General features: G+C 43.9%; 1 protein-coding gene across 1 annotated transcript; it reads left to right on the top strand.

Moving 5' to 3' along the window:
* Positions 1–175: 175 nt before the first annotated feature.
* Positions 176–15,622, top strand: LOC139421092 (endoplasmic reticulum membrane sensor NFE2L1-like). Its single transcript, XM_071171626.1, has 6 exons — positions 176–432; positions 1,971–2,760; positions 11,042–11,182; positions 11,850–11,939; positions 12,029–12,187; positions 12,340–15,622. Exons 2-6 carry the CDS (start codon positions 2,221–2,223, stop codon positions 13,660–13,662), a joined length of 2,253 nt encoding a protein of 750 aa, XP_071027727.1. The 5' UTR covers positions 176–432; positions 1,971–2,220; the 3' UTR covers positions 13,663–15,622.
* The last annotated feature ends 83 nt before the right edge of the window (positions 15,623–15,705 follow it).

Below are 15,705 nucleotides of genomic sequence, written 5' to 3' on the forward strand. Positions count from 1 at the left end.
AGGCATGTCTGGGTTACCCAGCGCGGACGTCATTATTTTCCTAGTTCATTCTAACACGGCAGATGGCAGCAATGCACATAGGGATGGATTGACAGACAGCACAGACAGTGTGATATTCTACTTTCGAGCCTGCGCACGGCGTAGCTGTGTGTGTGTGTGTGTGTCTTTAGCCATTGATTTGGCAGGGTTGGGCGGTGTAGTCTATAGAGAGGCATGGTTTTTGACGCCGCACAGTTATAGAAAAAAGAAAAGTGAAACGGTAGGCTTTACGCCATGTAGGGAGGGGACAGCGAACTGGGTGGTGAACTGAGCAGGGTTTAAAAGGCTTCACTCTCCGATTTAGAGTCAGAATACAAAATCTTCCAAAAGGATTGGGTTTGCTGCTTTTCCACTGATGTGCCTATTGTTGACAACTTTTGTCTCCATAGTCCGGTAAGAGAATCAAAACAAGACACTGACATTACCTACTCGTTTGTGTTATTTAGCGGTTATGTCGGCCTAATATTGGTGTTATTCATGTAAATAAATATGTAAACAAGCTATATACATTGTAGACCTTAAATTGAGATGAAGTGGAGTTTATGGCACAGTTAATAACAGTTTTACATGGGATATTCAGTTGCTGGACCCATTTCTATTTGCCAATTAAAGTGGGAAATTTCTGAAGAACGGGGGTGAAAAAGTATTGTCAACGGTTTTTAGATCCTTGACGTTCATACATAATTCCAGATATTTTTTAAATGAACCTCTAATGATTTCGCGGGATCGTTCAGTGCCCTTTCATGAAGAAGCCTACAGGTTCAATTCTCAACGTTCTTCCTGTCAAACAGGTTCATGTTCAGTAATTTAAACCATATTTTGTAGAACTGTCTCCTCATATGACATGATGTTTAATGCAGGAACAAATGCAATATACTTGCCTATTGAAAACATTGCAGAATACCATTGGTCACTAGTTTATTTACATGGCATATTACATTACAAACAGTAGTCTACAGTTGCCGAAGAAATACTGAGGAAATGTGTTGTCAAGTCATTCATTGACCCATTGATTGGCAGAATATGCTTGTTATTTCCCGGGTAACAGTGTGATTACATCATGTGGTGTAACCTTCACCACTGTCTGTCTAGTACCCGCCCTGGCGCTATCTACCAAACAACTTCTAGAACGAATAGAAGGAAGTAGGTCGAAGTGAAGTCACTGGTATCTGTTGATAACAAGAACACTTCCCTGTTTGTCATCTTTAGGGAGAATGTTTCAAAATTCCCAATGTGTCTTAATCTTAACTGTACAATAATCGTATATAGGGCAGACTTAAGCCTTTAAGGGGCCCAAAGCGAGATTTGGTTGGGGGGGCCCCCACCTCACTCAAAACATGTTAGTGGCCCCCCTCTTGACAGTGGAGAGAGAAATTAGTTTTAAAGTTTTAAAGTTAATTTCATGCAACTCTACATATTTTGCCATGGGGCAGAGAAAAAACAAATCTGTTTTACAGCAAATTTCCTGCAATTCTACACATTTTGCTATGGGGTGGAGAAATGTCTGCTGTTTTAGAGCACATTCATGCAATTCTACAAATTTCGCAATGACTTATGCCATATTAATATAGTATCTGAGTGAGAATGACTAACAAAATGATTGGGGGCCCCATGGAGGTCAGGGCCCACGTGCCCAGTCGGTATTCGGCCATGATTACTAACTACTAATGTAAAAATATTTAATTTTTGGGTTGTGGGCCCCCTAGCGGCCGGAGGCCCTAAGCGACCCTGATCTATGCCTAGAAGCGGCCCTGATATTATAGCACAGTGTTGAATTCAGCAGCCTCTTCCTCTGCTATTACATCAATTACGTTGGATTCACTACTTGTAATTTTATGAATGATCTTTTCAATGTGATATTCTTTTGAAATAACTTGTCAATTAATTTAATTATCTAACTTTATTTTTTCATGTTGTGTTTGTCTGTATAGGATTTAACGATATTTGGAAGGGTGAAGAGGAGAGGATACACAGCTTTTTTATTTCACCATAGTGTCTATTTTGGTGTATCCTAAATAGCCTTATTTTCCCTCTTTATTACATTGACTTGAAGCTATAGATAACCCATCAACAGACAATAAGTCATCAGAGGCTTACACTTGGCATTTTGCCACCCCACCACGTCTCCATTCCCTTTCCCCTCATTTCTTGCACTCACCCTGTAAACTCCGAAGACAAGACATGGTGTGTCTGAAGAAATATTTCACAGAGGGCTTGATCCAGGTAGCCATCCTGCTCAGTCTAGTTGGCGTCAGAGTAGATGTGGGCCCTTACCTGCCCCCCTGGAACGAGATGATCTTGGGCCCCACCTCTGCCCTCACCCAGACTCAGTTCCACAACCTCCACAACCAGCTGGATGGCCAGGACCTCCACCCCAAGAGTGTAGACCTGGACGGCTTCTTCACAGCCCGGAGACTCCTGGGCTGGGTCCGCTCCCTGGACCGCCTCCGGGTGCCTAGCTCGGAGCTAGAAACCTGGCTTGTGCGGCGCGAGCCTGATGCCCTGGTGGTGGGGGCTCAAGGTCAGCCAGCCCCCCTGGATGGAGGGGCAGGTGGGTTGGAGGATCATGCGGGTGACCAGGTGGAGTCGGTCATGAGGTCAAGCGTGGTGGCGGGGTCGCAGGAGTCGGGTTACGGGCCAATCAGAGAGGACAGTCTGGACACCACGGCGCCACTTCTAAGAAGAAGCCATGAGGAGGAGGATGAAGATCTCTATGAAGAGGTAAACTATGGTAAACTCTTCTATACTCTGTCAGTAAGACCAGTGGCAGCATAGAGTAGTGTTCAAGAGAATTGGCTGTGTCAGAGCTTATTCAATGTTCAAATACAATGCAGTGCCTTAAACAAATTAATTCCATCCTTAGATACACAATAGTGAACTACATTACTGCAAACCAGTCCAAGACTCTGCCACTGGAGAAGTGTGTTTAATTAGGCAACTATCAAACTGTTGATTTACAGAAGGCAAGTGATACGCCTGTTATATACAGTGCCTTGCGAAAGTATTTGGCCCCCTTGAACTTTGCAACCTTTTGCCACATTTCAGGCTTCAAACATAAAGATATAAAACTGTATTTTTTTGTGAAGAATCAACAACAAGTGGGACACAATCATGAAGTGGAACGACATTTATTGGATATTTCAAACTTTTTTAACAAATCAAAAACTGAAAAATTGGGCGTGCAAAATTATTCAGCCCCTTTACTTTCAGTGCAGCAAACTCTCTCCAGAAGTTCAGTGAGGATCTCTGAATGATCCAATGTTGACCTAAATGACTAATGATGATAAATACAATCCACCTGTGTGTAATCAAGTCTCTGTATAAATGCACCTGCACTGTGATAGTCTCAGAGGTCCGTTAAAAGCGCAGAGAGCATCATGAAGAACAAGGAACACACAAGGCAGGTCCGAGATACTGTTGTGAAGAAGTTTAAAGCCGGATTTGGATACAAAAAGATTTCCCAAGCTTTAAACATCCCAAGGAGCACTGTGCAAGCGATAATATTGAAATGGAAGGAGTATCAGACCACTTCAAATCTACCAAGACCTGGCCGTCCCTCTAAACTTTCAGCTCATACAAGGAGAAGACTGATCAGAGATGCAGCCAAGAGGCCCATGATCACTCTGAATGAACTGCAGAGATCTACAGCTGAGGTGGGAGACTCTGTCCATAGGACAACAATCAGTCGTATATTGCACAAATCTGGCCTTTATGGAAGAGTGGCAAGAAGAAAGCCATTTCTTAAAGATATCCATAAAAAGTGTTGTTTAACGTTTGCAACAAGCCACCTGGGAGACACACCAAACATGTGGAAGAAGGTGCTCTGGTCAGATGAAACCAAAATTAAACTTTTTGGCAACAATGCAAAACGTTATGTTTGGCGTAAAAGCAACACAGCTGAACACACCATCCCCACTGTCAAACATGGTGGTGGCAGCATCATGGTTTGGGCCTGCTTTTCTTCAGCAGGGACAGGGAAGATGGTTAAAATTGATGGGAAGATGGATGGAGCCAAATACAGGACCATTCTGGAAGAAAACCTGATGGAGTCTGCAAAAGACCTGAGACTGGGACGGAGATTTGTCTTCCAACAAGACAATGATCCAAAACATAAAGCAAAATCTACAATGGAATGGTTCAAAAATAAACATATCCAGGTGTTAGAATGGCCAAGTCAAAGTCCAGACCTGAATCCAATCGAGAATCTGTGGAGAGAACTGAAAACTGCTGTTCACAAATGCTCTCCATCCAACCTCACTGAGCTTGAGCTGTTTTGCAAGGAGGAATGGGAAAAAATTTCAGTCTCTCGATGTGCAGAACTGATAGAGACATACCCCAAGCGACTTACAGCTGTAATCGCAGCAAAAGGTGGCGCTACAAAGTATTAACTTAAGGGGGCTGAATAATTTTGCACGCCCAATTTTTCAGTTTTTGATTTGTTAAAAAAGTTTGAAATATCCAATAAATGTCGTTCCACTTCATGATTGTGTCCCACTTGTTGTTGATTCTTCACAAAAAAATACAGTTTTATATCTTTATGTTTGAAGCCTGAAATGTGGCAAAAGGCACTGTATCATTAGGGATCAAGGGCAGGATTTACTGGAGGCTGAGATCACTCTATAAAAGGAGGCTTAACTGGGAGAGAAGAACACCCTTGTATGAAAACAGCCTTACAGTAAACAGAGTGGGGATTCCCACCCTCCTCGGATTCAAGCAAGTGAAAGCTTCCTGGTTGTATTTGCTGTATCATGCTGTTAATTTCAAACCTGCATAAGAGATTGCAAGATATTTACAACTCCCTTAATTTACAGTATTAAGGAATGCATCTAAGATTGCAAGTCAAGAATGAAGTGTAGGTTACTTTTCAGAATAAGTGACTGATAACTAATCCTAAAGGTCCGTTCAGACTGTACGATTTTAGCCGTCTTATGCCACAATTTCCACGTTGTGCTCAAATACTTAGGTTGTAAACGATTGTCAGACGTCTTGGCTTATTCAGTGTGACTAACAAATCAAATCAAACATAACTTAGCAGGCGTAAAAGACATTCCTGAAATTAGATTAGATGGTCTTGACGAGAAGGAAAAAAATGTTGGGGGAGGTTCCATTCTGCACTGTTCAACCAATCTAGTAAATGTGGAGGAGGAGTTAAGATGGAGTGTCGCCTTGTTAACGTCCAAAAAAAGAGGAAGTCGCGTCACAGGCTCTTTCCATTTCCCCTGAAAACCGGAACATCCGGTTGTTGTGCGACAAGGTCTGCCGATTTAAGTACCACTATGTGTGGTCGTAGCCTCCGACAAAGTGTTGAGCCTTTATCGTGTAGTGTGGCTGGTGTTACAAGCCAATCCCAGTGACTGACCAATAGGAACACAGCCGGCACAGAGTATGCCCACAATAATATGATGGAATAGTCAGATTAGTATAACAGTTTGATTTAAACGTTTACATGCTTTGCAAGAAGAACGATTTCTCTAATCTTTACATGACTTCAGAAATCAGGCTACCTAATGGGATTTTGATAAATGCACAAAATCGCAAATCAAAATAAACGTTTTACCACAGTGACCATGTTATTTTTGGGAAGCATGTTTGATTCTGACATATAAAGGTTGTATGTGAAAACAATTAATAGACACATAATTTCAGTGTTTCTGAACTCACTTCACTAGTGCATAAGTGTGGGAGACTTGCACTGCTGGTGCCGGTACATGCGCTGGTCAAATACACCGCTGCAGTTGGTCTAGCTTACGTCAGCTGACGTAACCTCTCAAGCCAATCGCAGAATGTGATGACAAAACCGAAGCAAATCATACAATCTGACCAGGTTGATAAAGATTTTGATTTGGTAACATGTAAAAGACTGAATCCGACGTACAGTGTGGGAACGCCTGAAAGTTAAATATTTTTCCTGTTATAACATTTATTCTAGTAAAAAAGTTGAGGGAATTGTATATTAGGCATGGTGTTTGGTGGGCTGACCTCTTCAGATTTCAATAGCAGAAGTATAATAACCAATATGACGAGGCAAGTTATTTAGGTCATTAGTCAATGTTTATTCTCTGAGGACTTGCTGAACTTGAAAACAAGACATAAATCACTTTAAAGACAGGAAAAATATCAACAGTCTTGTTTTATCTAGTCTATTTTTTGATGTGTATTGCAACAGTTACAATTAAACAAATGTAAGAAATTACAATTAACCCAAGTCACAACCCCATCATTATGTTTTAGCATTTGCTCACTTTTGTTCGAGCCTGTGTTTTGGCACCCAAAACACTAATTGGGCAATGACAGAATCACGCGGAGTTAACGCAGCAGCATGCTAAAAGCTTGGCTGGACTTCCCCTTGTTTTTCAACAGCTGAGGGAGAGCTGCTTGTTGATATGTTCCATTAACTGTGAGGGGTGCGCTGGCCAGGCCCAGGCTGCTGTGTGTCAGGGGAAAGTAGACCAGTGTGTGACTGGGAATGTGTCCCACTTTAGCCACTGGCTGTTCAGATTTGTCCCATACATACAGCTTTCCACACCCATCACAGCCCAGTTGATTTGGTGTAGGAATAAACTGGCTGGTATAGTCATCATAAGTACACACATTCTGTGTAGGCTAATTATATTTGTACACCAATCATATTTAGAAGTGCAATCACAATAATACTTGAATTTACTATGGAAATAAAAGTATCAGAAGATACATCAAATATTACTGTTAAAACATGTATTTATTTATTGAATATTGCAAACACAGGGGACAGTTTGTTTTCTGCTCTAACTTAGACTTTGAAGGGGAATTCCCAAATCACTTTCATTTAGCACTGAGGTACACTATTAGTCACTTTGGAAGTGTATGGAGTTTTCAGTCACTGTAGGGTCTAAATATATATCTGCTTGGCAACATGCCTGAGTATGCACCCTACACTGGACTCCTCAACACTCCATAATGAGCTTGTTTTGGATTGGGAAAAGTATGGGTTTGTTTTGTTTTAGTCCTCTGTGTGTCATTGCTATCTTCTGGCTTCTGGTCTTTTGGGCCATTTGACTGCGTACCCAGTCTCAGCCAAGATGACTGCAGACACCGGAGGCTTTCGTTTTAGCCTCCCAAATCAGCTGCCACTCTCAGGGCAGAGAAAGTGGTGTCATTTGGCCTGTCCAATGTCACAGTTGACCAAGTATGCAGTTCAGACTGGACGTGTAGCCCTAGTTGGCTATTTCTGGACAGGAGGGCATGTTTTTTGGCATTGCTAACTGGTACTCAGTTCAAAATTGACATGCCTCATGTTGTCCCACCAACCCCCACATGGATGTATTCCTGCTGAAAAATATTTTGTTTTGGAACATAGTTATGCTCTTCCTTCCATCGATGATTATGCTTTCTGGGTCAACCAAGATCCCAGTAAGTGATATTGAACTAACCACCTGAGACTAAGTTAGGGGCTGCAATCATGATGTAACAATTCAGACATACTGATAATCTTAGTTCCCTCCAAGGAACGAATCGTCCCTGATAATGACCTTCACCCAGACTAACTCATCCGGGAAGCAGCAACCTCGCGGAGACAGCTGGGCTGTATTGTTTTTTAAACTCCAGCTGCATCATATTATGGCAGCAATTTGTTGTACTGTCTGGGGCATGCCACCACATCTCCCCCTCTTATAGATGCTGTTATTGCTACAGGGCTAGGCTGGACATGTCTAAAGTGCCAGACATCACAAGTCCTACAGTATTGTTTGAGGAGAAAGGTCAACAAAGCTTCCTCTGGGATACTGCTCTGTGAACCTTTTGCCCTCTCCGCTCTCTGCTCATTCGTACAGAGAGAGGGGTCAAGGACCTCTCCTTAAGGCCATGAGCTATAATTAAGCAATAATGCCGGACGGGTGTGGTATATGGCCAATATACCACGGCTAAGGGCCGATATACCAAGGCTAAGGGCTGTTCTTAGGCCACAGCCCTTAGCCGTGGTATATTTGCCATCAGTGGGGCGGCAGGTAGCCTAGTGGTTAGAGCGTTGGGCCAGTAACCAAAAGGTTGCTAGATCGAATCCCCGAGCTAGGTAAAAATCTGTCGTTCTACCCCTGAACAAGGCAGTTCACCCACTGTTCCTAGGCCGTCATTGTAAATAAGAATTTGTTCTTAAGACTTGCCTAGTTAAAAAGGTTAAATAAAAATATCACAAACCCTCAAGGTGCGTTATTGCTATTATAAACTGGTTACCAACGTAATTAGAGCAGTAAAAATAAATGTTTAGTCATACCCGTGGTATACGGTCTGATATACCACAGCTTTCAGCCAATCAGCATTCAGGGCTCAAACCACCCAGTTTATAATTTGTCTTAACTTCCCGGACTTATTATTCAGTTCTATTACAACTAATCTCTTCTCTATTACCTTGACTTGCTCAATGAAACACTGAAGTGCTGACAGGCTCATTTGTCTGAGCCTCTCAGGGAAGTAACATTGTGACATGTCAATATTGTGGAAAGTGGCAAACTGACAACGTCAGTGTTGACTCGCCAGCTCGGCTGTAACTACACTACAGATGTTTGTCTTGGAAACTTGGACTTGGAGTGCTTTGTAGGTAGGTATATTTCACTCAGAACATTGCCCCTGCGACCACAGCTTGTTTGTTTTGTAACACGAGGTGGCATCATTCTAGCACACATTCATACCTTTGATTTCACAATACTTGTTTACTAGCTTAGGCTAGTAGTATATCACCTCTTCAGACAGGCACATGTATATGTTTAGCCCTATACCCAGAGCCCTCTGGACCCCATCCAATGCCCAAATCTGTCCAGAGCTGCCTTCTTTGCCCCCCCCCCCCCCCAACAATTCTCATGTTGTGCTTATGCTTGAAGAAAACATGCTGTGCAATTCCTTCCAGTCACATTCAGGTACACATTGACCCAAACCCATAAATGATTGCAGAGTAGCAGTAACACAGGCCTCTGGGAATGGTCAAAGGCAGGGGTTGGAACTGATTCAGGGAACAGTAAAGCAGACAAAAAAATTGAGGAAGGGAAACAGAACCAGGAACAAAAGTGATCTATATTCTTCCGGAACAGAACCGTTATTTTCTAACATTGAGAGCCAGATCAAATCAAATTTATTTATATAGCCCTTCGTACATCAGCTGATATCACAAAGTGCTGTACAGAAACCCAGCCTAAAACCCCAAACAGCAAGCAATGCAGGTGTAGAAGCATGGTGGCTAGGAAAAACTCCCTAGAGAGGAACCAGGCTGTGGGGTGGCCAGTCCTCTTCTGGCTGTGCCGGGTAGAGATAACAGAACATGGCCAAGATGTTCAAATGTTCATAAATGACCAGCATGGTCAAATAATAATAATCACAGGCAGAACAGTTGAAACTGGAGCAGCAGCACAGCCAGGTGGACTGGGGACAGCAAGGAGTCGTCATGCCAGGTAGTCTTGAGGCATGGTCCTAGGGCTCAGGTCCTCCGAGAGAGAGAAAGAAAGAGAGAATTAGAGCATACTTAAATTCACACAGTACACCGGATAGGATAGGAGAAGTACTCCAGATATAACAAACTGACCCTAGCCCTATGACACAAACTACTGCAGCATAAATACTGGAGGCTGAGACAGGAGGGGTCAGGAGACACTTTGGCCCCATCCTATGACACCCCCGGACAGGGCCAAACAGGAAGGATATAACCCCACCCACTTTGCCAAAGCACAGCCCCCACACCACTAGAGGGATATCTTCAACCACCAATTTACCATCCTGAGACAAGGCCGAGTATAGCCCACAAAGATCTACGCCACGGCACAACCCAAGGGGGGGCGCCAACCCAGACAGGAAGATCACATCAGTGACTCAACCCACTCAAGTGACGCACCCCTCCTAGGGACGGTATGAAAGAGCCCTAGTAAGCCAGCGACTCAGCCCCTGTAATAGGGTTAGAGGCAGAGAATCCCAGTGGAAAGAGGGGAACCGGCCAGGCAGAGACAGCAAGGGCAGTTCGTTGCTCCAGAGCCTTTCCGTTCACCTTCACACTCCTGGACCAGACTACACTCAATCACATGACCCACTGAAGAGATGAGTCTTCAGTAAAGACTTAAAGGTTGAGACCGAGTTTGCGTCTCTCACATGGGTAGGCAGACCATTCCATAATAATGTTATTTTCTGTTATCAGAATATTCCTAATGTGTAGTATATAATTTCAGTTCCAACCCCTGGTCCGACCTCAAACATGTTGTCAAATACTGTTCAAGGGGTCACAAGATCAGAATGTTCCAAACAGTCAAAGTGTAAACAGCCAAAGAAAGTCAGTCAGTTTCACTCAGGTCGCTGTACTGTAAGGTTAGAATCAGGGCATCACAAATGGCAACATCCCGAACTCCAGTAGTCCCTTTCGGTGGAGGGCGAGAGGATCAGCTGCAAATTTAGAACTGGTTTAGGGACATGACTGGAACAGTTGGTATCACTAAGCTCCAACTTAAGGAAAAGGTTGAGTCTATTCATAGCCATCTCACTGTTTGAATGCAATGTCTACTAATGTATGGGCCAGTATGGAAAAATAAACTGTAGTTGATTAAATGCAAGGTGGCTGCGATCCCCTTTCTCTTTTTGTTCCTGGCCCGTGTCCTATCTAACAATACCTCCCTACCGAGCAAAAAGGCAGTAACTGCTCATAGCGTGGAACTGAGGGGGAAAAAAATTGCTTTTATTTACCTTTGTTTCACAGTAACCTTATGCAGTTACTGCTAGTATGACCCCCATTTTCTACAAAACACAATAGAGGCAGGATACTTGTCCACATGATTAAGCATGTATTTAATGTAACAAAAATGACTAATTTTCAACCAAATTAGCAGTTACTGCCTTTTTGCTTGGTAGGTCAGAATAGTACAACGAGACCGTGAATAAAACATACAAGGATACATAGGGCATTGTATGGATGATTGATTATCATAGTTAATATGCTTAATAAGGTGTAGATAACGTCGCTACACCTAACATTTCAATTATTATTATGTGTTCACAGGATACAGATATGTTTTGGCAGGATCACTCTGATCACTCTGAGGAGGAGCTGGTGGGGGACACCTGGAGAGAAATCTGGAGGGATGGTGGACGCTCTTATGACCTTGCGAATAGAGAACTTGCACAGGATTTATCTGATCAGGTGGGACTCAGTCCTGAGGCTTATAAAATGTCCATATTTCATACATACCTGTACCCTTGGACTTGTTCTTAGACATCCTGGTTCAATTATGTTATAAAACGCACATGTTGAAATGTAAGACATGGTGCACTTTGGGAAAGAGTAATGCTCCGGTTGCTTGAAACCAAATATGAGTTTTCTATCCTGGCTGTGCGTCGTGAAGCAGGATAGAGTGTTTGGGGTAGATGAGGCGGAGATAGGAAGCAGTCTTCCCATGTGTGTACAATAAGAACATGAACTGCAGGTTTCTGGGTTCTAACCCCAATCTCTTGCACTCCTATGGGTTAGAAGAGACCTGAAACTCTTGCTGATCCACTATACCTCATTTTGGGAACAGGGGCAGCCACATATCATTAAAAGGCATTTGCACTCATCAGTGGTGTATAGCTGGAGCAGGAGTTTCCTTGACCCAAGGAGAAATACAGTATAGGGAAATTAAATTAACATTTGATACCACACTACAAAACGTTTCAGATAAAGCCACGCTGTTACAACTCTTGCCATAACATGTTCTGGAAAAGCCTAATCATTTCCACCATCTGTATCAGTTCAGCTCAGAAGAAAAGGAACCATTGTCACCATCCAGAACATCCAGGTAGCTCTCTGCTCACTCCTGTTCTCTTCTCAGTTTGCCAGCTTGGAAGCTCAGTCCTCAATGTCCTTCCAGGAATGTCTACGGCTCTTGGAAGACACCTTCCCTTTTGGAGAGGAGACAGAGGTACAGTTTTATTTGATGGTACTAGGGTAAGAGATGACCATTGATAGGTTTGTTGACCACAGGATAACCATTGATGTTTCTGTTTTTAGCTGTCAGACCCAGTTGGCGTAGATCGGAGGGAAGCCGCCAGCGGAGAGGACTCAACCCCTGTCCGAGAGCTTCTCCTGTCCCCCCTGCTGTCCCACGAGGAACCCTCTCTGGACTTGGAGCAGCAGTGGCATGATATTCTCGCCACCATGGAGCCAGAAGTAAGTTCTACATGGTTTCTGATTTTTTTTTATCCCCTTCATAAACATCATAATTTATTTAAAATGTCAAGAAGTGTATAAACTTTGAAATACCCTTGCCCTGAAAGTAATTCAAAATATATGTAATCCAACTTCTTGTACTATTTTGGAAGGATATGGATATGGACCTTGGCAGAGATGAAATGCAATCTGGATCTATTCAGAGTTCCAGCTGGATGGACCCCGTTCACCAGGATGTCAGCCTTCATCAGGCAATCCTGCCCGGAAGCTCCCAGGATGGTTACCCCTTCAACTCCAGCTTTGGGGGCAGTGTTCCCCTGGAGGACCCACTCCAGCCAGCCCTGCTCAGTCAGTCCTCCAGCGGACCTGACTTTGGCCTTAACTTGACCTTTGGCCCATCTAACCTGACAGATACCACTCTTCCTTTGGCACTCAATGGCACAGTTGGCAACCCCATGGCTTCCATTCAGTCAAGCCTCTTTCTGGAGGAACCAGTCCTGCCTAGCCTACTCGGCTCCCTATTGGATGATGCCTTGCTGGATGAGATTAGTTTCCTGGACCTGGCTCTGGAGGAAGGCTTCAACCCAACACAGGCCTCCCAACTTGAGGAGCTAGACTCTGACTCTGGACTTTCTCTAAACTTCAGCCACAGCCCTGCATCCCCTAGCAGCTCGGAGGCATCCTATTCCTCTTCTTCATCCTCTTCATCACCTGACTCTGTGTTTTCTGACGAAGGGGCTGTGGGCTACAGCTCTGACACGGAGGTTATTGTGACGCGAGAGGAAGGTGCCGTGGGAGGCTACTCCCCAGAAGTCCGTAAGATGTGCAGCACAAGCTACCAGAAGCCTGGGCGTTTCAACAACCTCCCTTGGCTGGAACAAGTGGGCCACGACCATACCTACAACCAGCCAAGGGCCACCTCTCCCACGCAGGGAAAATCACATTACAGCAAAACCTATGAGCATGACATTTCCGATAAGCTTTGGGGCCGTGATGAGCGCCGGGCTCTCACCATGAAGATCCCCTTCTCCAACGATCTCATTGTCAACCTGCCCGTGGAGGAGTTCAATGAACTTCTGACCACGCATTGTCTCAGTGAGGCCCAGCTCAACCTGATCCGAGACATTCGCAGGCGGGGCAAAAACAAGATGGCCGCTCAGAACTGCCGCCGACGCAAGCTTGATGTCCTGTTTGAGCTCGAGGAGGGAGTAGAAGGATTATACCGCCACAAGGCCCGTCTGTTAAAGCAAAAAGCAGAGAACCTTCGCTCTGTCCGGGAAATGAAGCAGCGGCTCAGTGGTCTTTACCAGGAGGTTTTTTCCCGTCTGCGGGATGAACAAGGAAGACCCTTGCCTGCCACTGACTACACCCTCCAATTTGGCAATGATGGACAGGTCCTGCTTGCTACACGGCACGGTTCAGCCAGTGAACAAAACCGCAAGCCCCACAAGAAACAGAAGAACAGAAAAAAGTGAACATTTGTTGGGTGTGCAGTTTGGTGTAGCACTCAAGGAGTCGCTTGACAAGGGGATGGCTGTAAAGATTACATTTCTCACAATAAGAGGGAACTGAAAAGGAAAGAGGTAAGATGAAACCTAAATCAGTTTAATCTGCTCTGATAGTTGATTTGCTGGAAAGGACATGTAGCACAAATATGATCATGCAAGAATCGTGTGAACATCTTGGAAAAACAAAGGGAAAACCTGTCTCGGGGGCAAAATAACTGTTGGGAGGACCATGTCAGCCTTCCAAAGAAATACAGTACATAAAACACTAAAGGTGACAAGGAGGAATGTCTAGCCTACGGCCTTCAGCCAACAGACACAAGACCGAGCTCTTGGCGCAATGCGGGCACATTGCTGTCCCGGTCTTTCAGTGCCTATATGTTGAGGGTAGGCCTAGGTTCCTTGAAGACATCACTCACCAGACAGTTTATTAGGTACACATCTAGTACCAGCTCAGAGCCCCCTTTGCCTCCAGAACAACCCGAACTCTTCGGGGCATGGATTCTACAACGTGTCGGAAACGTTTGTTGCTCAATTGGTATCAAGGAAAAACATTCCCCACACCAGCTTGTACCAGGCAGGATGGGTCCACGGACTCATGCTGTTTATGCCAAGTCCTGACTCTGACGCAACAGGAACTGAGACTCAACAGACCAGACAATGTTTTTCCAATCCTCAATTGTCCAGTGTTGGTGATGACATGCCCACTAGAGTCGCTTCTTGTTTTTAGCTAATAGGAGTGGAACAAGGTATGGTGTCTGCTGCAATAGTCCATCTGTGACAAGGATCAACAAGTTGTGCGTTCCGAGATGCCGTTCTGCACACAACTGTTGTACTGCAGCGTTATTTGCCTATTTGTGGCCCACCTGTTAGCTTGCAGGATTCTTGCAATTCTCCTTCGACCTCTCATCAACGAGCTGATTTCACCCACAGGACTACCGCTGACTGGATGTTTTTGTTTGTCGCACCATTCTCTGTAAACCCTAGACCCTGTTGTGTGTGAGAAGCTCTGGAGGGTGGGAGTTTGCGGTACTGGATCTGGTGAGCCTGGCACTGACGATCATACCACGCTCAGGTCACTCGTTGCCCATTCTAACGTTCAATCAAATAGCAACTGAATGCCTCGATGCCAATCTGCCAGCTTTACAAAGCAAGCCTCAGCCACAAGACTCCCTGTCTTGTCTGTAAGAGTTATCCATTTTCATGAACAGGGTGGTGTACCTTTATAAATTGACCGGTGAGTGTATACCCAAGTAAAAAGGACAGGGGAGCCTGGTTGAGAACAAAAGGGAACCAAAAAGATTTGCTCCAGTCTAAAGTGAACACAACACAAGTTACCATTAACTGGTGCATTATGGCTGTCAGTGAAGGAGTTGGATAGTGCTTTTAGTAAAGCCTTAGTTACCCACACAGCTATCTGTGGTTCTCAGGGGATGTGACATGATGCAGACAATGGTACAATGATATATTCAGGAAATGGACTGCTTTAAAGTACCTGAATATAATATCTACTCAGGCCCAGTGCCAACAATATTGTGTTAATGATATGGTTGTGGACTTTCATTTGTAACAAGTTGAAATTGAATGTCTTTATCACCGGTATCATACTGGAATATAACTTAATGCTGCATAAAATATCACAGCATTTTCATAAATGTTAAGTCAAATTTATGAAATGCCACTACAAGTACTGTGATTGTGGCTTCACACTACTTTTATGCTTTGTCAAGTGTCCAATATCAACATAAAAGTACTTTGAAAAAATGTATATATATTTAAACCCTGAATTGGGTGCTATATGGTATTATTGGTTTTAAAAAAAACAATATTGTGTTTTAGGAGGTTCTCACCCCATTCTGTTTCATACTTTTGAGTACTTGCTGTCAACCAAGGGATGTTACTTTTGGGTGAATAAAACATTTTCAACCTACATCTTTTTGATCCCTTTTTGCCTTGACGATTGAGTGATATTACTAATAATACTTATACGTACTAAAGAATTACAAGTTAACT

The sequence above is a fragment of the Oncorhynchus clarkii genome, chromosome 12 (genome assembly GCF_045791955.1).
Source record: "Oncorhynchus clarkii lewisi isolate Uvic-CL-2024 chromosome 12, UVic_Ocla_1.0, whole genome shotgun sequence".
In the NCBI taxonomy this organism is placed as follows: domain Eukaryota; kingdom Metazoa; phylum Chordata; class Actinopteri; order Salmoniformes; family Salmonidae; genus Oncorhynchus; species Oncorhynchus clarkii.

Excerpts from the sequence above, each read along its gene's own strand:
- LOC139421092 (XM_071171626.1), top strand. The coding sequence starts at position 2,221 with ATGGTGTGTCTGAAGAAATATTTCACAGAGGGCTTGATCCAGGTAGCC. Across the intron at positions 11,940-12,028 it reads CTTTTGGAGAGGAGACAGAG|CTGTCAGACCCAGTTGGCGT; the intron begins GTACAGTTTTAT and ends TTCTGTTTTTAG. Across the intron at positions 12,188-12,339 it reads TCGCCACCATGGAGCCAGAA|GATATGGATATGGACCTTGG; the intron begins GTAAGTTCTACA and ends CTATTTTGGAAG.